The 25,788-nt window shown below is 38.8% G+C and overlaps 1 protein-coding gene across 3 annotated transcripts in view; it reads left to right on the forward strand.

Moving 5' to 3' along the window:
• The first annotated feature begins 12,952 nt into the window (after positions 1–12,952).
• LOC124165690 (hemicentin-2-like) overlaps positions 12,953–25,788 on the forward strand; it is a 56,586-nt gene continuing 43,750 nt past the window's right edge. For 2 of the 3 annotated variants that reach the window (XM_046543174.1, XM_046543175.1), the window contains exons 1-2: positions 14,016–15,877; positions 16,706–16,885. In XM_046543174.1, the coding sequence (XP_046399130.1) occupies positions 16,825–16,885 (61 nt within the window). In that variant the 5' untranslated portion in view covers positions 14,016–15,877; positions 16,706–16,824. Of the gene's footprint in view, positions 13,019–14,015; positions 15,878–16,705; positions 16,886–25,788 lie in introns of those variants that run through there. The other variant, XM_046543176.1, reaches the window with a different exon arrangement.

The raw sequence follows: 25,788 nt of genomic DNA on the forward strand, positions 1-25,788 counted from the left end.
TATTGGCCTAGAATATGGCCCCAACGCAATATTTTCAACCCACCCCTCTGCCAAACCCTGACCCTACCACAAAAGAACTCCCTCTCTTTTCAATCCCCACTCGTAATCCGCAATCCTCTTTCATTTCGTGTGCATCCCCTATTTTCCTCCCCGCCTCTTCACCACAAAAAGCCATCCCGCCAATCTCCTCTTTATCTCTCCCCCTCCCGACCCCCCCCTTTCGCCCCTCTGTCAACGCCCATTTCATCCCCAGGCCCTGAATCACCCACTGCATCATCCCCACCCCTTTTGGGATTTAGTCTGAGCTTTTTACGGCAAGCACACGCAAATGAAATTCGTGCGAAATTAGATTTCATTCGTCAAAAGTCGTCTGCTCTCCCTTTTTGGTGCCGTAACTCTCATGCGAATGCTAAAGGAACGTGCTATTATATTGAATTCAATTCCAAAATCATTCGTCAAAACGAGTGTCAACTCTTGTATCTTTTGATTTTCCTCGATAAAAAGGTTGTTTATTTAGACTACGATTTTCTACGGGAACGCGCTATTTTTGTTATTTGAAATGACACCTCGTTACTGATAAGGTGATCTGAAGCTTGGTTAAGGCTTTTAAAATCTTAAGTTAAAGTTAGTTGAAGTTAAAGTTAAATTGAAGTTAAATACGTAGTCTGACATAAATATTGAGAGTGGTATTGGAGTTAATTACTGATTTTGGTCTAAATTTTTGGTCAAATGAACACTTTATATCACCTTAAAGCCTGAACAATGCCCACTCTGGTGTCTATGCTTGATGATGTATGGTGGCATGCCGCCGAAATTTTCCTAAAAAAACAATAGATCTCTACCTACATTTATGGATGTACGTATAATGTTGAGAGCTTAAGGTGTATTGTAAAATAAACTAAACTCAACCACCAGAATAAACTAATATTTTGTAAAATTAAAATGTCTTCCAATTAGTAAATACGATTCTTAAAAACTTTCTTAAAAACCACCAACTTTCTGGACACTTCAGGTAGAAATAAAAATTGCATGTTAAGGAAAAGTGATTTAGCTACTTTGTGTTTTTAGTTGGATTTTTGAAAGTTTTTTTGCGCAGTATGTCTGAATAATAACATTTTTGGCACTGTTAAAAGTTAATATGACGCTCAATTAACGTTGAAAGAAATAATTCCTTTGCCTAACCATTTTTTATCATAATTAACTTTAGCTATCATATTCGTTTTCTGGTATGCAATTACTTTTTCACAACTGTCACAAATATTGAAAACGTGGACTAAGAAATAATTTTTCTCCGCAAAGAAGAAAAGCATGCAGCATCTGGTACAAGGAAATTTTTAGTCTTGTGCTGCCTTTTTGATCTTAAATGAAATCTAAGTTTTCCTTATTTTGCGAAATCAGTCTGTTTTTATTTTAGGGCGGCCTTGAGGGTTTTCCAATAAATTGATATATTTACTTCAGTACGTATAATCTTGGACAATTTATGGCTTTATTCCGGGATACGCCAATGTGTTGAATTTATGAATAAATCGATGAAGTATTCCCCACTCACTTCAAGAGACATACAACCAGAGGTACACTAAAATTTCTGATCATGTCCGCTCTTGTTATCATAATCGAAACTGTTATTTTCCTAATTTCAATAGATCCATTTTTCTTACCATGGGGCCTCGGAATGTAAATTTCCTTTAATGTGCATTGTTATCATACCAATACCTAGTACCTCGGGTTTTATTATTGGGTTTGCTGGCTACGTTAATTTAGCAAAAGAATGAATGTACACAATATGCCGAATAGAACGCATTAACTGAAGATAAATTGTTGAAACGGTTAATCAATGGGGACAATCACTAAAAAAATGATACTATGTCCCTTGGAATTATACACACTGATTGATGTTGATGTTGCATAACAGCCAAAGTAAAAGTCATCACGTCGCGACGCGTCGGGTCAAATTCGTGAAATTTCACTTCAGTTTAGGTCCAGCAATCGAAGAATCTAAAATTTATTTTATTTGTAGTAGTCGGTAAGAACCTTAAAAGCCTTTCTGCATTAAAATACAATATTCCCAAAATATATATCTTTTGTATTAATATCAGTAATTAATAACTTAGGATAAGTTTTACTCCCGAAGATAGCGAGTACAAAGACGATTTCAAACTCGTTTTTAGATCATTCCCTTTCGGCAATACGGTGGAGGCATATCCTAAAAGTAAACGCTTTCCATCAAGTCATCTCAATTTTGTATATTTTTAAAATCAATAATTCGAGGAAGTCTCCTACTTTCTATGAGTATTGATGCACGTGGCACTCCTCATGTGGCCAAAGTTACCCAGTTTTATTTCTGTATTTTTTCGAGAGCGGAAAAAACGAGGATAGCTTTGACTATGTTAGTTCGTTCCCTTCGGAAATTCGGTCTAAAAATATCCTAAAAGTAAACTTTTTCACCAGATCACCTAAATTTCTGTACTTTTTTTAATCAATAATTCTCGGAAGTGTCCTCCCTATAAATTTCCATACACGTGACGTTCATCGTGTGGCTAAAGTTACACAGTTCTTATTAAATCATTTTTTCGAGAGCAGAAGAAAAAAGCGAGAAGGACTTGAGGGCTATCGCTTCGGAGTGTGTGAAAAAATAGGATCAGACCGAGCGAACGAGTGAGGAATAGGTCGTGGGCAGATATGGAAACTGTGGCCTGCGTCAGGGGATTGAATCGGTTGTGATAATATTTGACCCACATTCGTCACACGTGTGTTTCCTACGTTATTTTGGTCGCGCGAGGGCACGGGGGATATAGAATGCTTGACGCTCTAATCAAAACCGCTAGCAATGCTTGCTCAGCACCACCTTCTACACCTATGCCTTTAATCACATTACTGGGCTTCCGTACTCAGGGGTGGTGGAGTAAAGGTAATTTTGGAGATTACGACTTGAGCTAGCTTGGCTGAGGTAGCAAAGGGAATGAATGGCCGAGCTCATCGTGAGATTAAGGGGCGTAGCGTTATTTCCAGTATGCTTTGTGTTCGCGAGGCAATCATGTCTCATAATGCCATCATCAACAAGTCTCGTATCTTAATGTGTTTTGATCTTTTATGTGTTGGACGCGAGGTGATAACGTTGAAAGGATTGTGTTCCGCCAAATCATAGCGGAGGTGATGGCGGGAATGAGTTGCTATGAAGCACTCTTCCCAATGGGATTCTATAGATGCAATGTTTGAACGGGAACGAGTGTTTGACGTTGCTGCTATTTTGGGAAGGGGTAGGAAATGAGAAAACTGCATCAGAGGAAAATTTTTGTTTCTCAGATTAAATAGAAAATAAATGGCCGGCTTCTGCGCCTAGGACCAATATTTAAATGGCAATATGTATTCCAGATCACAAGATATTTCACTTAGATAGCTTAGATGATATCGTTTGTTTTCGTTTTGTTTAGTTTCATTGGTTTTATTCCGTCAAATTTAGCGCTCATAAAGCAGATGTATCAGGACTGAAATAAAATCTTGTTAATAATATTTCATTTTCTATTTTTTTAATTGAGTAATATAATTTTATTGCATAGAATCATCCTTCGTCCTTCAAGCTTTATTCAAAGCCGCTGCAAACGGATGCATAATTTTATTTTCTATATATATTTAATCTTATTACTCGACATCCGTACATAGGCATGGCAGGCTTGGCTGAGGTAGCAAGGGAATGAATGATACGTATAAAAATATATTTACTAAAAATAAATGTTTTTCATAAGAATATCTTTAATTCTGTATTTTTTAAATGAAATTTTCTAGGATATCTCCTTTACTGTCCATGCACGCGTCGATAATCATGTGGATAAAGTTACACAGATATTATTTGTGTTTTTCATTCGAAAGCAGAAAAAACGAGAGGGACTTTTTAGCTGTCTATTAGGAGTGGGTTTGGAGAAACACTTATGGATCACAAAGCATCCACATGGCTTGTCCGGAGTTTCCATATTGTTCTTACGTAGCAAGTTAGAAACACAGTTTAATTGCAGGTATATTTTAAATCGTGGTTACATTTTTACATACGTGATTGTGTAAGAACATCAAATCATAAATAAAGGGTAGAGAAAAATTTTGTCACGAGTTTTTAACCGTGGATTGCCGATGCCATTATGAACCAAAATGACTCATGACTTCGAATGTTTTGTCTGCCGAAGATCGCGATGTATCCAACAATTCCAGCAACACACTAACCTCGCGGTCAATCGCGGCGCTTGGCTCAAAGTTTCTGTAGTTTAAAAATGGTGCGTTTACGGCGTAATCTCTTTAGTAATATTGGTTCCTGCGGGCATTACCTATCCAGGGTAGAAATTTCATGACAATTTTCTCCACCCTGTATAGTGTAGCGGACGGTCAGCTTCGTCGGGAGAGCAGAAGTCCATTGGACGGAGCTTGGTGGTGAGGGCGTAAAGGCCCTTAAGAAATAGAAGGGGGGAAAGGCCACGGACTTGTAAAACGAAGTACTGAAATAAAGGGTAGTTGAGTTTGTTCCGCGGAACGATAGTGTTAAATCTCTTAACCCCTTTTCGCACGCGAACGGCCGCTACGATAGCAAGAGAAATATAAGAAATTATAATTTCCTAATTTCGTCAATTGACCGCTTCTAATTTAATTTTAATTGCTGCCAAACAATTATATTACATGAGTGCTTTCGCATGCAATTGAAAGTATTGGGTGCAATACATGTGGGCCACATTTTCCCAATTAAATTATCGTAACGGTATGTTTACAGTAGAGGAAAATTTCTTCAAATCAATCGGTGTGTATTATTTCAAGGGACATAGTATCATTTTTTTAGTAAATGTCCACAATGAATAACCGTTTCAACAATTTATCTTCAGTGAATACATTCTATTCGCCATATAACGATTTAAGGTCAGTATTATCACAATATGAGAATCCAATATTTCATGGATTAGAATTCTTATTTTTACAAATTTTGTGTTTTTATTAATTTATACAACATGGAGAGGGAATTGGAAAAGGAATACATCAGGTAAAATTTATGGAACAGGTAAAGAAGGATGTGTAAAAGGATTACTTAGGGATAAAAAGATTAGCTGATAGGAGAATCGATTGAATAGCTGCGTCAAACCAATCTAATGATCATTGACCAGTGATGATGGCCATGGACCAGTGAAATAGATATCTATTGTTACTCAAATATAAGTACTATTTTCTACGTGTTTCATTATTTGAAAGTTACAGATATCATTTTCCATTTAGCAGAATTAAAATGAACTTCAGTTTAATTCTACTGAATGGAAAATTCTGCTGTTTATGTTTTAATCATGACATCGGCTTTTGGAGCCTTACACCACCATAAGTGCCTTCGTACAATTTGTTGTGAAAAGTGTTTTTGAAACAAAAACAGTATTTCCGCGTTTGGATTTATTGAAACATTTTCTGGTATTTACTCCTCGTACTAGGGTCTTCGCTTTCCGAAAGAGATTTGAAAGAGAACTTTATGGGACGCATCCGTCTGTGTAGTCTGTGCGTCATTTGTCTTTTTTCTCTGCGCCTTAAGCTCGTTTCACTCACGTATACGGTTTCATTCGTCACGGTACGTTTTAGATTTGTTTTCGGTGGCCGACGAACATGAATTTATCTCTTCACACGCACGCGGTTATTATCGGGGTGTATTTGGCACGATCGGAAGAAAAACGTATTTTGGAATTTTATTTTATTTATTTCAATATACCATGAACACAGCTCGCAACGACCTTTAAATCGATTATCCAGCAATTAAAAAGTCCACAGGCACGGAAACCCATGACCTGGATATAGCATACCCAGGATGGACTCGAGCCCGCGACCTCTAGATTAGCAGGTGAAAACTTTACCCACACTGAGGCCGGCAACTGTGCGTGTTTATTGCGATTTTCCCGTTACAGAACAACGATATGCTCCAAATTTATGGTAACAAATGGCGTCGTATTTACTGCATACCAAAGTATCTAGCGACTTGATTGATGGATTGTTTTTCCTCAGAGCATAATCCTCTAAAATCGCTAGAATAGTAATGGCTTTGCCTGTTTTCGCTATTTAGTTGGGCCCTTTTCGCCTCTATAGCGTTAAGGTGTTTTTCCCCGTCCCGTCCCTTCCTTCCCTATCCCTATCCCAGAGGCGTCCACGGACTCCTATTACGGCGGCGCCTCTTTCCTTTTTCCTTCCTCTCCAGCCCCTCCCAGGGTGATCGGGCGTATAAGTCTCTGACTAGGTTCCCGGCCCCGGTGTGTTGTTTCCTCGAAGGGCTCCCCTTGAGCCCTCATTCTCTGCATACCAAATTGTATGAAGATATTGCCGCATCGGTTCCCAGGAAAACGTTTTGATGTTTTTTTTTAGTTAATTTTTATATCTATGAGCAGTTATCATTGATGACTCAAGCATCATATTTTTTCACCTATGGGTAGAAACGCGAACAGACCACAATTCGAATTAAAAATTGCATGTGTGAACGCCGCGCTTTCATTCTATACCGTGGACAGGAATTTGCGTCTGATAGGAATCCGGTGAAATCGATTCGTGTCGTGGAGTGTGCGGTGATATTGCGATGTCTATCAGATACCGCACATATAAAAAATCGGTTAATTCATATCGTTAAATTTCTCGACTGCCAAGCCGAAGGTCGCGGGATTGAGTCCCGCATTGCTAGTTCACTGCTATCCAGCGCATGGGTGTTTCTCATCCCATAGTTTTTAAATGTTGGCTACCCAAAAGTTGTTAAGGCCGTGTTTTGGGCATCGTAAGATAAGCAAATATATATATAAAAATTTTAGTGGAGTGTAGTTTCATCAAAGCTAATTTTTTCTCATGTTGTACCGATCATCGTTGAAAAAATTTGATTTCCATTAAACATCGGAATGAAAAAAATGGGTCGGATAGCACTGCTTGCCGATGCGTTAAAATTTAAATTGGAATCATTGAATGGGTGTTTTCTTTGAGACTATAAAAGCACTTCATTCTACACGATTCATTATAAAAATATAGTGTGGGCATGCTCGTCAGCTACATTCATGTAAAAAGCACTCCTTTCTCATAGATCGTAATGACTTTTATTTAAAAAAAATGTCAGCTTCATGAAAATGACGATTATGGTCGCATATATTATCGAGTTATTAAAGGGTGGTATAATGTTATTTACAGATGGAGTAGAGACGCTCTCGACAGGGCACATTAAATGAGGCTTTTGAAGAGGATAATGCTTCGTTTTTTTAAGGGGAAATTTGATTGAAGTATGTGTTTCGGAGTTAAAGGGAAGCGGGGGAAATAATTTCACGCTCCCTGAAGTGCAAGCAGATGAGAGGCTTGGATGGGTCCGAGCGAGAAAGGGAATATTTGCACCATTTCCATCAAATTGAGTCGTTCCTCCTTCCACGCTCCACGTTGAATCGCGGTTTATGTCCTTCACAAAGTCATCAGAGCCATGAAGCAAAGAGTTTTACAGTGAAATGTTCAATTCAATCCACTTTATTGCCGCGGGACATTCTGGATTTTGAGGCATAATGGTGTAATTAAAAATCAGAATCGCTGTAATATCATTTTCTTTCCTCTTACTCATTGTCATAGATTCAACTTGTTGGTTGGAATGAATTGGATTGGATAGGTTAGGGTAGAGCTCACTCGAGACTTAGCCACGTGCCCAAAGAATACCACATTCTCTGGGTACGAGGGTCCATTTCCTTTCCATAAGCCGCATCGCACTTCGAGGAATAAAATTTGCGGCGTCCGAAGGCCTCAACTGGAATAATTTACTGTACAAAATAATTGTAAACAAAATTTTCATTAAAAGTTATAATAAGAAGAAGTTACGCGGATAGAAAAAAGAAAAAAAACGAAAATCATCATTATAAATACATTTACACACATTTTGGGTGGATAAGAAAATACCATGTATTGGCGAGGAAAAAATAGTAAAGTTTTGATAGAAAACATCTAACTTATGGAAAAACATTAATAAAAAGTAGCTCATACGCACATAGTGCAAAATACATTGTTACGGGCCTTCCTTCTCAACAATAATAGCAGGAGAATTTGTTTAGATAACTGCAAGATTTTTAATGGGGCAGGTTGAGAAAGTTATTTTTGAATGCTGTTGTGGTTTCTGATATGAGGAAGTTGTTACTCAATACAAGTTTACGAAATCGTTAAGTTTATCATATTTTGCGCTGAGGAAGAGCATATGTGAGCAAGAGCATATGCCTGCTAACTTAATTCCTGCTTCCCTACTTGGATAACCTAGTAAGATCTCCATCAAATAGCGACGCTGTAGCAACGTAAAGAATCCCTTAGGCCACGAATATTGCAAAAGGTAATTCTCCAGCCGGTAAATACACGTTGAACACAGTAATATCTTGTCCCTGTATACCTCAACAGCTTTGCTAACCGTCAATTTCCCGTTCACTTTAGATGTCAGCACTAGAGGGCAGCACAGGTTTTAACAATCGTCGTCGTGTGAATGCACGATAGTTTCGACAATCGCTGGAACAATCGTAATGTGAATGAGGCATAAGCGCGGAAGACGGCGGCAATATTCCGAACAAGGGGACAGCATAGAGGAGGCCCTATTCTATTCGATTGAAGGCTGATTTCTGTCGGTCGCGTTTTAATAGGTTTTCTAAAATGACCGCGGCGCGGTGATGAGTGCAATGCGATCCAAATTTTTCCTTATATTAAGCAGTACAGTGCTTGCAAATGCAAGGAATAGCATTGAATAGTTATGAATTTGATAAATCATATCATCATGAATGTAAATTTCAGTTGAGACCCCTAATTACAAAGAGTGCAAAAAGTATTCGGACGGTACTTGTCTCCAGCCAATTTTACTATTTTGACTCCGTTGTACTTGTTCTTTGGATTCAACATGGATGTATTGTTATAATTTACAGCATGAATCAAGTGTTACATTCGAAGCAATTCGAAGTTTAACCTCCCGGCGATTAAAGTACACTTCACTCAGAAGGGCAAGAATCGAGAATTAATGGATCGCTCTGTACTCGTTGCCGTGCTGTGAAAATCTTTCAAAACCGATAAAAATGCTCCTAAAATTTCAACAAAAACCATTTCAACGCGATGGACCTGAGCCCTCTCGATATAATCAATAATTTTGTTTCATAGAAGGTTGATATTTATTTGCCATTGCTTTTAATTGATTGTATTTTTATTTAATTGTGCTTTTGCCATTGTTGCTTTAAATCGGTTTCGAAAAACGTCCTCAGCGTGGTAATGGGTGCAGAGCGATCTACATTTTTTGTTTTAATGTTTTGCAGTAGTGTTTGTAATTGCGAGAACCAGCATAGAAAAGTTAATAATTAGATAGATCACATCATCAGAATAAAAATCCATTTCAACTTATGAAATTGTCTCAGGCTGAACGTGGTGGAAATGCAATATACGTATCCATGGTTAAATATAAAAAAGAAATGGTTATTTCCACACTTTAGTGAATAACTCCGCTACCGACCATAGGCTTGACATAATATGTCTTTTTCAAGGATTTACATATTAAACTGTGGACAGTGGCGGATCTATGGGGCGGGGGATCTAAGCTATTGCCCCCCCAACCTTGGATATCCAATTTACACTAGATAGAATGGTAATTTTTTCCGGCCACCTCTACTGCTGGAAGGTTCCCCCCTTGTCCCTATCCTGGATCCGCCACTGATTGTGGGTATTAATCACCATTTGTGGCTTGAATTTCATTATGAATTTCATTATGTCTTCCGTGAAATTCGGACCGCCTTCCCCAGCAGCGACGCGAGTGGTGACTTTTGTAAAACCATTTTAATGCGCGGTAGGTGACGACACATGAATAGGTCGACTTGAGGATCCCCTTTAGCTATATTCCTGATGTTCCCCCTGCTGGGGCCTTTTGGAGTTAATTCTCCGTTTGGCCGGGAATGAGGATGTCCTTCGGGCGGGCACATTGGAGCGGGAAGGAGACGGTGGATGAAATAGTGAAACCGGTGCCTATATTCCGCTTTCTGGAATTGCGCCGCTTCCTGGTGTGCCTATAAACTATAGAACTAGGGCAGATTGCCTAGTTGACCCGCGTATCGACCCAAATTGAGCCTATTGAAAATGATGCTTAGATAGGGTGATCCGTGAAACGAATTTATTGAAACAAGCGAAGATGCCGTCGACTCAGATGGCTAAAGTGCTTCGACAAAATACCCTGCCAGCCGCTTCTGCTAGCTTTCTTGGGATGACCAGTTACCAGCATGCAGCATGATCCGTAAATTCATACCACTAGATCATAAAATCACACGTAATAACGAAAACAAAGCGTGCTTATTCATGCTGGTGGTGTGAGCTCCCATCTTGGGGAAATCGCTCTTTAAAACCCGAGAGGTCAGAACAAATACACTCTTATTGAAAGCCAAAACTTAAGCCTTATAACTAAACTTAAAACTATAGTAAAAATATTTATCCGTGGGGTGTTAGGATGCAGAATTTTAACGTCAACACAGTCCAAAACAGCTCAAAAATGATTTTATAAATGCACTTATAACAAAAAATATATGAATTGAAAAATATGCAATGAGTCATCTGATAGCGTTTCCATCATTTCTTTTTAAATAGAGAAACCGTCGCTACTCCTGATAGTACGAGGAAAGGGGGACATGATAAATCTTTCTTTTGCAGTCTATTTCATTTTTCTTCTTCACGTGATCCCATCTACCTTATTGTGACGCTAAACGAAAGGTATATTTCACATCGTCTAAGAAATTTTCCAAGTCTCCAAATTTGCCAAGTAAATTTTGCCTAAATTTTGCTATACGCTGCTGTAAATATTCCAAGCCTCGCTCGTGTTAGGAAGTTTGCGCTTATCTTTACAGCTCATCGCAAAACGGGGATAGAGGAAATGGAGGGACATCAATCCTAGGATTGCAATGTTAAGAAAAGGTTCCCAGAATAATACCAGCGGACAATTACCTAAGACAGATCAAGAAGGTGTAACGCTTATATTTTGACGCCGCAACGTCTAGGGCACGACTACTCATGTAGATAGAGACCACAGGAAACCAGAAATAGGAGTTGCGTAGATAGATGGTGATTGTAAGGGAAATTCAAAATGGCTGGAGAGAATAAAAACTTTCGTAAAAAGTATGGAAGTGTGGCGTGCGGGTGTGGGTGTCGTATTTCCCGAGATTTTTCTCCGGAAGAACTTAAAAAGTGTGTTGGAAATCTGTGTCAAAATTTAAATATGTGAAGTAATAGAACGTGTCGTAGTTACAGGTCTTCGTCGTGAGAACCTGTCATAGACAAGTGTGTTGAATGCATTACGTGACAACTAAATTTGAAAAATTGCTGTACGTGTTGTCGCCCGATTTTCTTCATAATATTTGAGCGTTAATTTTATTTGTGTTTAATATTTATGTGTAAATTAAATTTTTTAAGTAACGAAGAAATATAAACGTTACAAAGGATACGGGATGATCCCCTGGAGGGGGGGGGGTATGAACAACCTTGAAACTAGGGAGATATGGAGGTATTGCAGTATACCAATCTTAAGATTGTTATACTATGAATGTGTGTAATGAGGATATGTATTTAAGAAGGCATTTGAATGAATAGCGTGCCGAATCAGTCGGAGCGTGTCCCTTTGGGAGACAGCGGAGTTGTAAGGGGACATGGAATACAGTAACAGGCAGGCGAATGCCTATATTCTGATTTCCTGGATACCTTCGACAATCAATCCTCATTGCATGACCCCTAGACGAGGAAACTTGTGCGGAATGCCAAGCAGACCTGCGAATTGACCCAAATGGAGGGCGATGGTAATGATTGTTTGAAAGGTATGCCTGAAACGAGGATATTTACCCGGTAAAAGAAATGCAAATGAGTGACTGACAAAGCAAAATTTTAATATTGGACATGTGTCAAAAAAAAATATATAAAGCTGCAGAATCAAAGAATTTGCGAATCTATTTTCATCGGCCGCCTATGATTTAACCGTAGCCTCGCAATGTATGCACAAGCCACAACTCAACCACCCCCACTCTTACTGCCTTCGCGAAACGTGGAGGATGGTCTTCCAATTGTATTCTTTTGGCACATTTAAATAAATATTAAATTTTATATGCTGTCGCTGGCCTGTTTGACATCCAATTCAGTTTCGATTTGTACTAGGAAAAGCATTAGCATTATTTAAGATGGAATATTACGCATTTATTACCAGAAAACAAAAGTTTTCTCGCGTCACAAAGTATTTACATGTCAGAGTTATATGATTATATATGTTAGCATGGCTTATTTCATGGGCCAATTATCTTCCGTTTAAAATATTAATGCGTTGCTCAGCTTTAATCGTCTCAGTTTCCTTTCGTCTTATGCCTGTCAACACTCCAGGTCGCCATTCGGTCAAAGATGCGTTTCACCTCGCCACAGCCAAGGGGAAGCATATGCGCCCACAGCTGGACAGCAATGACACCGGTGGGCTCCGATAAACGCGTGTATATCGACTTGCAGCGTAAGACCGAATACTTTTTGCTTATTCATCTATTGGACTCCATTTATAGCAAAGTAGCAACAAATTCTCGTTATATCAATATGTAAACCTTTACCATAAATGCTGTAAACATAAAAACTACTGTTAATTATTCCTCCTGTATTCTACAGAATTGAAACCGAATAGCGATATGATTTGTAAAAATCCACTCAGGTCAATTGAATCGAAACTTGCTGGCGAAAAAGGGAGAGAAAAGTCCGTCAACCAGTTCTAGTGAAGGACAGTATAGCGTGTGTTACAGTTGTGGACTGTGCTCAATAATGGGATTCGGGGAGTAAGAACTTGCTCTTCACAGGTTATCTCTAATCGCAGGGAAATTTATCTTTGAATTGCTCCTCCTAATACTGAGTCTTGTTCATGGCTAATTACTTGTGCAGCTGATTGGAGAAGTGTATGTTTGAGAGGTTATATGCACTCCATTTTTCGCATGGCTCAATGACTGTGGCAAAACTTGCCCTTCTGAGTGAAGTTTACTTTAATCGCAGGGAGGTTAAACTTCGAATTGCTTCGAATGTAACACTTGATTCATGCTGTAAATTATAACAATACATCCATGTTGAATCCAAAGAACAAGTACAACGGAGTCAAAATAGTAAAATTGGCTGGAGACAAGTACCGTCCGAATACTTTTTGCACTCTTTGTAATTAGGGGTCTCAACTGAAATTTACATTCATGATGATATGATTTATCAAATTCATAACTATTCAATGCTATTCCTTGCATTTGCAAACACTGTCCTGCTGAATATTAGGAAAATTTTGGATCGCATTGCACTCATCACCGTGCCGCGGACATTTTAGAAAACCTATTAAAATGCGACCGACAGAAATCAGCCTTCAATCGAATAGAATAGGACTTCCTCTACGCTGTCTCCTTGTTTGGAATATTGCCGCCGTCTTCCGCGCTTATGCCTCATTCACATTGCGATTGTTCCAGCGATTGTCGGAACTATCTTGCATTCACACCGCGATTGTTAAAACCTGCGCTGCCATCTAGTGCTGACATCTAAAGTGAACGGGAAATTGACGGTTAGCAAAGCTGTTGAGGTATACAGGGACAAGATATTACTGTGTTCAACGTGTATTTACCGAATAATTTTTCTTCCGCCCATATTCTTCCTTCCAAGGACAAATCCCTGAAAAAAATAGAGCTTCACGAGCTTTTCGTCTTTCTCTTGTCGCTTCCTTTCCGGTCTCCCAGCGCCTAACCATCGTAAAGTGGTAAAGTGGCAAAGTAGCTACGTCAACTATTGTCAGGACATGCAGTCACACGGCAAGTTAGGCCAACTATCGTTGGGACGATCGCTCGGACAATCGTAATGTGAACGAGGCATTACCGCCGCTCCGCCCCGTTCGACTTTCGGAGGTTTCTCTCTCTTCAAGCCCCCTCGCGTGGCACCCTCCCCTCCTCCGCCTTCTTTTCCCCTCCTCTCCTCCCCCTCGCGTCCTAGCCGGCGTGGCTCGTCTCCGCGCAGTGCGAGGGTGGCCTCCTTTGAGAGTGGGCGTGGAGCGCACCCCCGATCAGTGTTATTTTCCAAGTGCACGGAGAAATGATTATTCTCTCCAATCCGTGACAAATTTTGGAGCCAACCTGTCTTCACGACAGCCTTAGCCAAGGAATCTGAGCGTGTGCTTAGCTGCCGGCGAGTAATTGGAAGGGAAGTCGGCGTGTTCGTGAGCTAAGGAGGTTCTTTTTTTTCTTATCTTTTCTTGACCTACGGTACACTCGAGGAGAATGGGTCATTTCATCGCAAAGTGACCAGCCGGTGAAGTTAAAAGGGTGTGTCATTCCAGTAAGTTTCGATTCGAGCCATGTATTCCCGGTGAATTACGCAAATAAGACAAAATATACTCCGCTTTACATCATCAGCGCTATCTTTTTGTGGATATCCCAGTTGACTCTGAGGTCGTCACTGAAGACTGTGTTCTCGTCATTTTTCTCGTCATCATTGAAGAGAGTGGACGTGTGGATAAAATTGCCACAGCGTTTACGATCGAGTTTGTTAGAATTCACTTATTCTGCTGTATTTTTGGACAATCCCAAGTGACTTCGATAGTGGCTATTGCAAAGTTGTCCATTCTTCTCTGTATTTTTTGCCGAAGTGACGTTGTGATGACCTGATTGGGGACGAATTGCGTGCAAATTTTTGTTATGCTCTCGAGCCAAAAGTGTGAAATGTAAAGCGTCTAAAATTGATTGTTCTCCGGGAGGCTGCGTCGGCTGACCTTGTGCGGCCTAAATATTGTTTCTGCACTTCCCACACCTGAAAGGAGTGACTCTGTACACATATTTATGTACCTATGAGGTCAAATACTCTCCTACGCATTGCCCTAGTGCAAGCAAATATGATATTACTTACATTTGGGATCGATGTAATCGAAAATAATTTAGTATTTGGAAGCCTTAGAGAATGAACTTTGACGCACCTCGTGTTCAAATAATCTTCATTTCCATGAGTGATTAGAATTTTGCGAGTTTTGGGAGTTGCAAGTTAAAGGAGGCGAGAGGTAAAGGATTGCTTTAATTTTGTCGAGGAATGCTTGGAGAGGAGTGGAGGCGACGCAGCGGTGGAGAATGGAATGAGGATTGTGGAGTTGGGGGCGAGGCCTACGCCTTCTGCGGCCGGTATCCACTTGGCGCCTTTGCGGCAGCCGGCGAACTTCAAGGGGAACAGCCAATGCTATGCCGGGTCCCATCCAAGCGAGAACCATCACTTTAAATGCTCACGACGGTTAATTATTCCTCCTGTATTCTCCAGAATTGAAACCGAATAGCGATATGATTTGTAAAAATCCACTCAGGTCAATTGAATCGAAACTTGCTGGCGAAAAAGGGAGAGAAAAGTCCGTCTACCAGTTCTAGTGAAGGACAATATAGCGTGTGTAACAGTTGTGGGCTGTGCTCAATATTAGGATTCGGGGAGTAAAAACTTGCTCTTCACAGTGTGGTTATCTCTAATCGCAGGGAAATTTATCTTTGAATTGCTCCTCCTAATACTGAGTCTTAATCATGGCTAATTACTTGTGCAGCTGATTGGAGAACTGTATGTTTGAGAGGTTATATCCACTCCATTACTCGCATAGCTCAGTGGCTGTGGCAAAAACTTGCCCTTCTGAGTGAAGTTTACTTTAATCGCAGGAAGGTTAAACTTCGAACTGCTCCTCCTAATACTCTGTCATCATCATCGCAAATTACTCGTTCCATCTGATTGTAGAATTGTGTGTTTGAGAAGTTATATCCACTCCATTTCTCGCATGGCTCAATGACTGTGACACATGTTCGTTTTTACTGAAGTGGCTTTATGTGTAGCTTTCCCTCACATGATCAGCTCAATCACCTCGTGGTAGGTAAGTAAATTATTTGTTAAGTAATCCTTTGAGGCCAATTTTTTTATCATCTTGGTTGTATGACGTGCATAACTTTTATCATTTTGCAGTGCATTGTTTTCTTTGAATATTTACTTCATCAATCAATTATCTTGGGGGAAACTTGTTTTTCGTTGCTTTAGTGGAAGATTTATAGTTTTCATGGAAATTTAGACTTTAAAATAGGAAATAGTTTTTTTCGGCTTGTAATTGTTTTGTAATTCTGAAATTTTACCTATTCAATTTTTTAAACTTTTTCTAGTAATTTAATCATTACAATAAATAGTCACCAGTCTGCGATAAGCTTAAATGATTTTCCTTCCCTTTAATACATTTGGTTTCATGTAGCTATTGATAAATCCACTGAAACCTCGTTGCTCGATTTGAATTTATTTGCCGAAGTAATTGGAAGGATAAGTTTCGTCTAGGCTTTGTGAAATTAAATTATTATCAAAAAGATATAATTTTTTTCGCATTGAGCAATGACTTACGAATCCATTATTCGACTGATGAATGATTTACATGTCATCCAGTGTAAATTACTGACGTCGTTTTTGAGTGACCTTTAAAGAAGTCAAATTGGTTCGTTATATACCGTTTATCTTTAAAAAAGTGTCAAATAGAGAATATGGCAATTGTATACATATGATGAAGACATCGTATCTATATTTTATAACAACTGTTAATACTAATATTGTTTGAATATAATTTCCTGAAAATCATTATCCGCATAAATTTTGTGCCACTATTAATTGGTGAATAATTTGAGTTTTGAGGTCTGAAATAGCCTTTTTCCTCCTTTTCCCACAGTTCAGTGCGTGCTGTCACCCCATGGCAAATATTTGAACAGATAACAGATGAAGTGAAGTGTTGTTGAGTGTGGTTGCTGGCCCAATTGTGCAAGAGGAAACTTCAGAAGGACAGCAGCGATGGCGGAAATCCAAGGACTCCTGACGCCCCTGATAATGCTCTCGCTGATCATCTCAACAGGTAGGAATGCCAAGCTCCATTTCTTACTCTCTGATCCGGTATATTGCGGACTGTCAAAGCGAATTGTATATTTTGTTAGGATTTTCATTCCACGATAAAATTTGTCATGCTAAAAGATAGTTTCCGGGATGATTCTGTGGAAATTGTAAATACGAATTCTCGTATTTGACATAGTGAAATAACTTGGTATTTTTTCCACACTTTTATTTCGACCGGCCTATGTTTCACCTCGCGATGACATTTTGAAGGTACAAGAATGTCCATCCAGAAATATTTTACCTTAAAAATGATAGTGCGTGCTGAAACCTTGAGAAGAGGTGATTTGATTGTGTTAAATTTCATGCAATGTAAATCATTCCGGGAAATGAAGGCGGAAGAGTGACGTAGTGCTGGACATGGTGGGTGAGAAAATGCAGCTTCTAGATGAGATACGAAGGAGAAGGAGGGATAGCTTGCAGCGATGAGGGTATGTTGAAGAGTGGGTGTCAGAGGGAAGAATGTTAGGTAAACTATAGAGGTGAATGAAAGAATAGATTTTTTTGTAGATAAAATGAAAGAAGGAGGGACTAATGGAGAACGGGAACTGCGAGTTGGGATCGGAGACGGACCAGGGAAATCTGCGAAAAGCTTCATGTAAACCTCCATTAACCGGTAGAGCACTTTATTTAAATACAGCAAACTGCATCGGAATTTCATGGATAACAATGGTATTTCTATAACTGTTTCGCTGCAGAGTTCATATTATGTAATTGATATACTTAGGATAGCAATGCAATGTCAAGCCTATATTTTTTGCTGAGCATGCCATCTACGACGTCGCTATCATGTTTCAACATAATTATCAACATTAAACGACCCGAAATTTGGTTTGACGCAGCTTTCCATTCAATTCACCTGTGCTTCATCTTTTATCAGAAACATGATCCTTATGTTTTACATGATTCGTCCCCTGCACTATGTATCTCATTCCAAGACTTTCGTCTGCCGTTCTCTCCTTCCACTTGCCCTTCAACGGTAGTCAGCACAATTATGTCTCGTAATATATCCCACTAAGTTGCTCCGTCATCTTCTCAAGGCTTTCCTAACATCTCTCCTTCTCTTCTAAGAAATCCGCAACACTCACATCATCCATCCACGTGATTCTCGTCATTGTACTGAAATTAACCACATTTTGATAGATTCCGTCCTTGATTTCTCCGCTACTGTCATTGCCCATCCCGTACTACCATAAAGAAATATTCTCCCAATTTACGCCCAAATAATTCGCGTAAATCATCCCCCGATTCTTGTAATTTCCACGTGCCGCGTGGCGTTATTAATAAAATTCCATTCACCGACATTTTCAGAGGTAAAATTATCGTTTCACACCCACCTAGAGATCATTTTACTCACACCCAGATCTCCTTTGCACAAAATATCCATTAATTTGTCCCTAGAATAAATATACTAGCTATATTGTGACTTCACTCCGTATAAGATCGCTTCATAATGAGACCATTTACTTTCCAGGTGAGTTAACTAAATGCCACTGAAGCCATGATTTTCAAAACGGCATAAACCTTTCATTACTTTAGGTATAACAGCTTATATGAATGTTTTTGAGGATTATATTGATATCTGTTTTAGAATGCGCAGCTTTTAATTAGTCGGGTATTCATCTGGCTTATTTGGATTACCATGGCCCATGTGACGAGGAAGGTATCATTCCTTGTCTTCCGAGTAATTAGCACTTATTCTTACACATTTTTCTTACTTATTTTTATTTAAATTATTAATTAATTGATAATTAATTAATAAAACTGAAAGTTTCATGGGGAGAAAAAAATCGTATCGCGTTTGAGAACAGATAAGCATTGTTTCGTTGCCCTTATTTCGAAAGGGTCAAGTTCTATCATCTCTCAATGTCTCTGCAGACTTTCCCCTTAATCATGTCTCATTTTATTAGGTTTCAAGATCAATATTTTGAGGCGTCAATTCGTGAAATTACTTCATGTTGAATCCGGAAAACCTGGTAGATTTCGCATAGATACCTCAAATTGACCAGTTTCATCGCTGGCGACATCATCAGTGGTCGAGATTAAAGTTATCTACATGAAATCTACAAGTGTTTTTTCGATTCAACATTTTTATGTTTCACTTTAGACACTTTTAGCTGTGCGATTTCCGTGAAACGTAACAAGGCATACAGCCTTGTCTGATGTGTGTGCTGAGTGTACCCTATATATTACAATTTTGCCCTTTAGACACCATATTGTGAGTCATAAAAAATTGATTTTTCCTCATGGGGTTTCCATGTTAAATAAATTCGAGCAAAACAAAATTCTGGATATCTCGTTGGAAATACCATGTTTTAGGTTCATAAGTATAGGAAAAACCTAGAAAGCACCAGAGAAACCGCATTTACAAATATTTTAACGGTAAACATTGAATGATTACAGGGATGGTCCCCACCGAGGTCAAAGGATGCATAAAATAGATGCTTAACCATCATAGTGTTTAATCAGATTTTCTTGGGTGCCCAATTCAATGGTTATGTTTACCATGTACATAGGAGCGTGAAGTGGGAAATTATGGCTTTCACATTTTTGCCAGTATGTCAGAGCTTCAACAATAGTACTACTCCACGGAATCAGTGTTGGGGAGGTTAAGCCGTTTATATCAGAAATATCTTCATCCTCGTCAATCTAATTGCGCACTAAATTGCTTTTAACATGCTCACGAGCAAACAAAGATCGTTAAAAAGCTTTTAAATGAATTGGGCTGTACAAGGTGTGATCAAAAAAGACCGGCCTCATTAATAACTTGTTTATTTCGACGGATATAGCTTAATCGAACTTGTCACTCTCAATGTACATGACTTGGCTCACGAGACTCCTTTGCCGACCTTTCTTCCAGCTCTCATACCCTGCCTGGTAAGCCGCCTTAAGGATCCTATTCAGGTCCGCCGTACAATTAGTTTTAAAGTCCGCAATAGAGTCTAATCGGTGCCCTTTCAACCTTCATTTTAACTTTGGAAACAAAATATATTGCGATCCAACTTTTCTGGGGAGTAGGGCAGCTGCGGCATCAAGCATTAAGTTCTGCTATTGGCAACAAAATACTCTGTCACGTTCAGCGTGTGATCCGGCGGGTTATCGTGGTGGAAACGCCATCACGAGGGAGGGATTTTGATGCGATGCGCGTCATGCCCACAATGTCTATTAAAATTGTCTGACAGTATCCAAAACTAATTTTCACTTCTTAGGCTACCTCCCTAACATTTAAAAGGGGATCTTCCTGCATCAAATCGTTCACCATTTTGACATGGCTGGGGTCAGTTGATGTGGAAGTCCGCGAATCTTTATCTGTCGAGGTTCTGTCCAATTTAAAGTGACTGCAACACTCCAGATACTCGACCATGAGAGTTCCAATATCTCTTTATCCGAAAAAATAAATCTCTTACTATACAACTTTTGTCGGACTCCGAATTAACGGTTTGTGTTATGATACCAACCGTTAACTTGAAAAAGAGAAGGAGCGAATTGGAATGATTTCAATACCTGCGAGTCTTACCTAACATACATTTAAATCCGTTATATTTTGGGAGAATAAGAAAGCATACGTATCCATTCTAGCTGTATCAATCCGTTCAGCAAAATCCGTGTCTCTTATTTTATCGTTTCTGATGGACGAAAGAATATTGTGCGATTCTCAGATAAAGTTCTCAGTGGAGCTGTGAAAGGTATTCGTTTTTAAATTCTCAAGCGATCTAATTATAGCGCGCAGCCTCCAAGCGCACGATTGTTACAATAGAGAACTCAGTGGGTGTCTAATTGTGTTGTCACCCACCGCGCATTTAGATGGGTCTACTGAAGATACCGCTTGCGTCACTGACGTTCAGAGAGATCCGAATTTCAAGGAAAAATAAGATATAAATAGGGCTTTAATCCAAAATTCATATGTGTTCTATCCAATTTGATAACTTTTCAATACTGTACCAGGTGATTCTAAATAGTATATGAAGTAAAAAGTGGGAATGAATGGTTCAATATGCACGCATCTCCACGCTAGCAGACTTTTTTAAAGTCCTGCAGAAATTTGGTCGTCTTTATGTACACCCTGTTTGGCGCTTATTTAATGCTAAAAAAATAAAAATTCCTTAAAAGCTTCGCTGGGGACCCATTTCGGCGAAATATCCAGCAGTCATATGAAATTACTTATGGAGGTTTAAGATATCATTGGAGGAGTATACCAGATTAAATGCAGCTGCGATGATTCCTACATCGGCCAGACTTCTAAAATGCTGAGTCCAAGAACGCAAAAGGGCCGTAAAAAATAGACAATTCAGCCAGTCAGCGGTGGTGGAACACCAATGGAGTAGACCGACCCACAACATTGACTTCGACAACGCCTCTCTATAGAATAAAGAAGGCCACTACTACCTAATGCTCATCAGGGAGGCAATTGAAATCTCTAAAACACCCAAGAACTTCAACCATGAATACGGCTACACTCTCGCCTGCCCGAGGAAACGGGTCTTCAAAGATCTCGGCCAATCTGGGCACACCTCCACAAAATAGGCACCAAACAGGGTGTATATGAAGACGACCAAATTTCTGCATCGACACTTCAGTGGACCTGAGGAAGCGAACTGGAACGTTGGCGAAATTTTGTCCAGTAAAATGGATAAACGCGGAAGGAAACCCGGAAGAATCGCTGACTATCGTCACAATCTCCGCGGAAGCCTACTTGGAACCTTCAAGAAATTATGGGTGGAGCCCTAATAGCGCGCGTTTAGAGTTCTCGTACGTGATAACGGCTAGTGTTCAAACACCTCCTGCCACTCACCACTGGAATTTTGTCTTCTTGCGCGATGTTTCCTTTTCACTCCATTGGCCGCTGGAAATACCGATTGAAAGATATAATAAGAAGTCGATCTGTGCCGCGACTTCATGGAACTGATTCTCAATGTAAATGGCAATAACTAATTTTTTGTTCCGGACAATATAACTTTATTCTGGGGACCCTGGTTTCGAAGGTGTTCTGACTGTGAATTGTTACACCTAAACCCGAGTCCTGTGAATAAAGTTATTTTGTGTGGAGTATCAAAGTTATTATTGTCATTTACATGACTGAAAGGTAAGAAAACCTTAGTCAAGCAAGATTATGAGAAAGTGTTTCCATATGCACGCGTCACCGATCCAATTGCCAGAGAAATTCGGCTCATGAGAAATGTTTTTCGTGCCAAAGAGGGAAGAAAAACACAAGAATAAAGCTAGAATAACAAAGAAAGCATACATAAAACATAAATGTATTCGGTACTAATTTTTCAACTAGAACAATGATCATAACGAAAAGTTAAAAGAATGAATACAAATCATTACACGTGTGGTGTAGGTGTCGCGGATTCCTTTGTACATGTAGATGCATCCCTGATCGCATATTTGCTGATTTATTCGTATCAATACCCTACAGTATATCAACGGTATATATAATAAATACTCCTTGTGTCTTGATTTGAAAAAAATCATTGGCGGCGCACAATGTCTACAACTCTGGTGAAGTGAATTTTCAAGAAACAATTCGTTGGGATTTCGTTACTCGAAATTGACTCATATAGGTGGTTAGGTGTAACCTTTCAAGTGAAAAAACTGATCATTTTTAACTGGCGCCGGGGTGGATTCTACTTGCGAAGGATATCGATTTTTCTCCGCACTTATCACTCCAGGTCTCACCTACCTTGCTTTGATTAAGCCATAACTTAGTGGTCTCACGCCTGAACATAGCGTATTGATAAATAAAGAAACCAAGAGCATTTATCGATTTTATTTTACGATGAATCTGAAAATTTATGAACTTATCGAAAACTTTGATAAAAATTACCATGCCCCCATTAGTTATATTTATTTTGGAGGCTGAAACACCTCGCACGAAAACCCTCTATCCTTCAAATACTATCCAACTTTCCTCTCTGGCTTAAATTTATTTTTTAGGAGTCTAATTCACTTGAGGTATGGTTTAATCACGCATTCTGTGGAAATTTCCTGGAATGAAACTTTTGCTCTTTGATTATGGGAGTAATGACGGCTTATTAATTTTCCATATAAAGTTCATTCACCATTTATTCTGCGTATTATGATAATGACAAGGTAAGTGTCGAATCCGGTTGGGTGAATAAAAGTTGTGTGAAAATTGCTAGCAAGGGAAGGTATCCAAATGCCACTAACTAGATCCAAGAGAATGCACCTAGATCGCATTCAAACTTCGCAATGTGATATATACTGAGATTTTAGAAGATAAATGTATTTCTCAAGCGTTTAATGGGACTCTATTTTCGAGATATTAGTAAAATTCGTTGATTTAAGCTTCGTGGAGTGGAATTTTTCCATATTGAAATCAATAATTGCAATTTTCCACGATCATAAAATTTATTACCACCTAGGTTTCATTGTTATTTCATCACCTTTAAGGTAATGAAATTGATGTAGTGACATTGAAACCTAGGCTTCAATAAATTTTTTAATTTCAGAAATTTTCAATATTTCGATACATTGTCAATAGCCGACCCCGGTGACGGCGGCGCTTCCAAGGCCCTTGCCTACCTCACAAGAATTTCGAAGAGGGTTCAATTTCGCTTTGATAGGTTTCCTCTATCCAGGATATGTGTGTTCATGCACGTTTGTTTTTTTTTAAGTTAAAAACCCCATTGTAAAAGGCCAATGGAGCTGTTTTCGATGTAGCAGTAATAAATAGAAAAATTTAATGGATATTATAAGACAAAAACTAATAGAATAATTGAACAATATACATACTATTACACATAACATAATACCTCAAAAGTTAGCTGGATAAACTATCCTTAGACTTTCTTTTATGGCTTACTCCTAAACTTGTTTATTTATTCATTTAAATTAATATGTTTTCCTTTCATCTGAGAAGAACAGTTTTTCAATATAATATGTACAAAATCGTGGAAAATTTGCCATAGTAAATTTAATTTTAGAGTAGCATAGTCATTATAGTAGATTTAAATATAACATTGTCATAGAGGTGAACCGGATATATATATTATCATGGATAGTCATCTTAATGTGTTACTACTTACATTAAAATTCATGACTCGTGTTATGGAATGCTTATTCCAAAAACTAAATCTATTTTATGCTAACTTCGATTTCCTCTTTAAATTTGAGTGTAAGTAGAAAAATAAATGTCTCTTTTCCTTGAGGAAAGTATGGCAATTAGATATTATCTGAGTTGTAGTTTGTTCTCATAAGGAAGTTATTCAACCAAATTGATTTTTAGATATATATCTTCGGAATAACTTAACCCAAGAAGTTCTATTTTTACTTATTCGATAAATCAGGTCAAAGTTTGGTCTCGCACCCGGCATCACCAATTTTCCAACCTTATATCTCTCTAATAGCATCTGAAAATTTGCTCATGGGCTTTTTGTGGATACAGTTTGGTCAGTTCAGCGGTTTGTGTTCTATCATTACCTACGTGATAGATAAGGCTCATTTTTTTGTACCTCAGCTATGGTTTCTGCATGCATTTGTATAGCTTTATCTTCATGCTGCGCCGTGACAGTACTTTTCATTTTCGAGTTGAATTCAGAATACTTAGGGATACTCGTTGCATTCATTTTTACTTGATATCCTACAACATTGCCATAGTGCAACTTGATATCTCACCACCTGAAAATTTGCTTATGGGCTTTTTATGGGTAAAATTGGGTTACTTCAGCCGCTTGTCTTATATTATTACCAACGTAATAGATAAGGTTCTTTTTTCGGACCACAGTTATGACATTAGTAGAAATTTATGTACCCTTGAAAATCTCAGCGGTAGACAGATGTGCTCTCTTTACTTAGGTAAATCAGATCATCAGCATGTACAGAACACCATGGGAGCCACGTAGAGGATGTTTGGTGTGGCATGATCACTCACCATCATGCACCAAAATTCAATCATGCAAATCACATGGCATTAAAAACGACTCTTGAAAACAATGCCAATACGTGAATATTTATGCAAGTGGTAAAGTTGAAACAATCCAAAGTATTGACCATGAATAAAGTTGCCACATTTTAAATAATACTCAAAAATAATGGAAAGAAGACAAAGGCAATATTCAGAGGAAACAGAGAAAAAACAGAAATTACATCAAGATTTAACTAATTTTTGTGCCATTCCCTCCTATACTCCGCGGAGTTACAGTGGTGAATCTAGGGGGCTATAGCCCCCCCAATTAAATGTCTAAATCCATTTACGCTTGATAGAATTGTAATTTTGTTCGGACCCTCACTACTGCTAGGATTATACCCCCACTAAGTACATTAACATTATGCTTCAAAAGTTAGCTGCATAAAGTATCCTTAGACTTTCTTTTATGGTTTACTCCTAAAGTTGCTTATTTATTCATTTAAATTACTAAACTTTCCTTTCATCTAAGAAAGAAGAACAGTTTTTCAATATAATATGTGTCCCCCCCCCCTTATCCCTATCCTGGATCCGCCACTGCGAAGTTACATAGACAGATATCTCTCTACACAACAGGAGGTTTTTTTCTGCCAGCATCTGAAGTGAACAAAAAATTCAAGCAATAATAGTTTCTGATCTCTGCATTCCTACGTTCTAACAAAAACAGTTTCTTTTGGATTTTATGTTGTTTTTTGAATCGAAATATTTCGGCTTACACCGCAACCAGATTTGTCGAAGATAACAGTTTCGCCAGTGATCCTCCTGGCGAATTAAGTTTGAAGGTGGTGCTTGCTTTGTGTTTTCCTCGGTCTCTCAATGGCCTTACTTAGATCAGCAACGACTGTTCAAGCGATGACTCACAGAAAATTGATGGTTTGAGGAGTGACTTGGTGAAATTGCTACATTTCAAATAAAAAACTTTGTAAATTACTCATGTGATT

The sequence above is a fragment of the Ischnura elegans genome, chromosome 9 (genome assembly GCF_921293095.1).
Source record: "Ischnura elegans chromosome 9, ioIscEleg1.1, whole genome shotgun sequence".
Taxonomy (NCBI): Eukaryota; Metazoa; Arthropoda; class Insecta; order Odonata; family Coenagrionidae; genus Ischnura; species Ischnura elegans.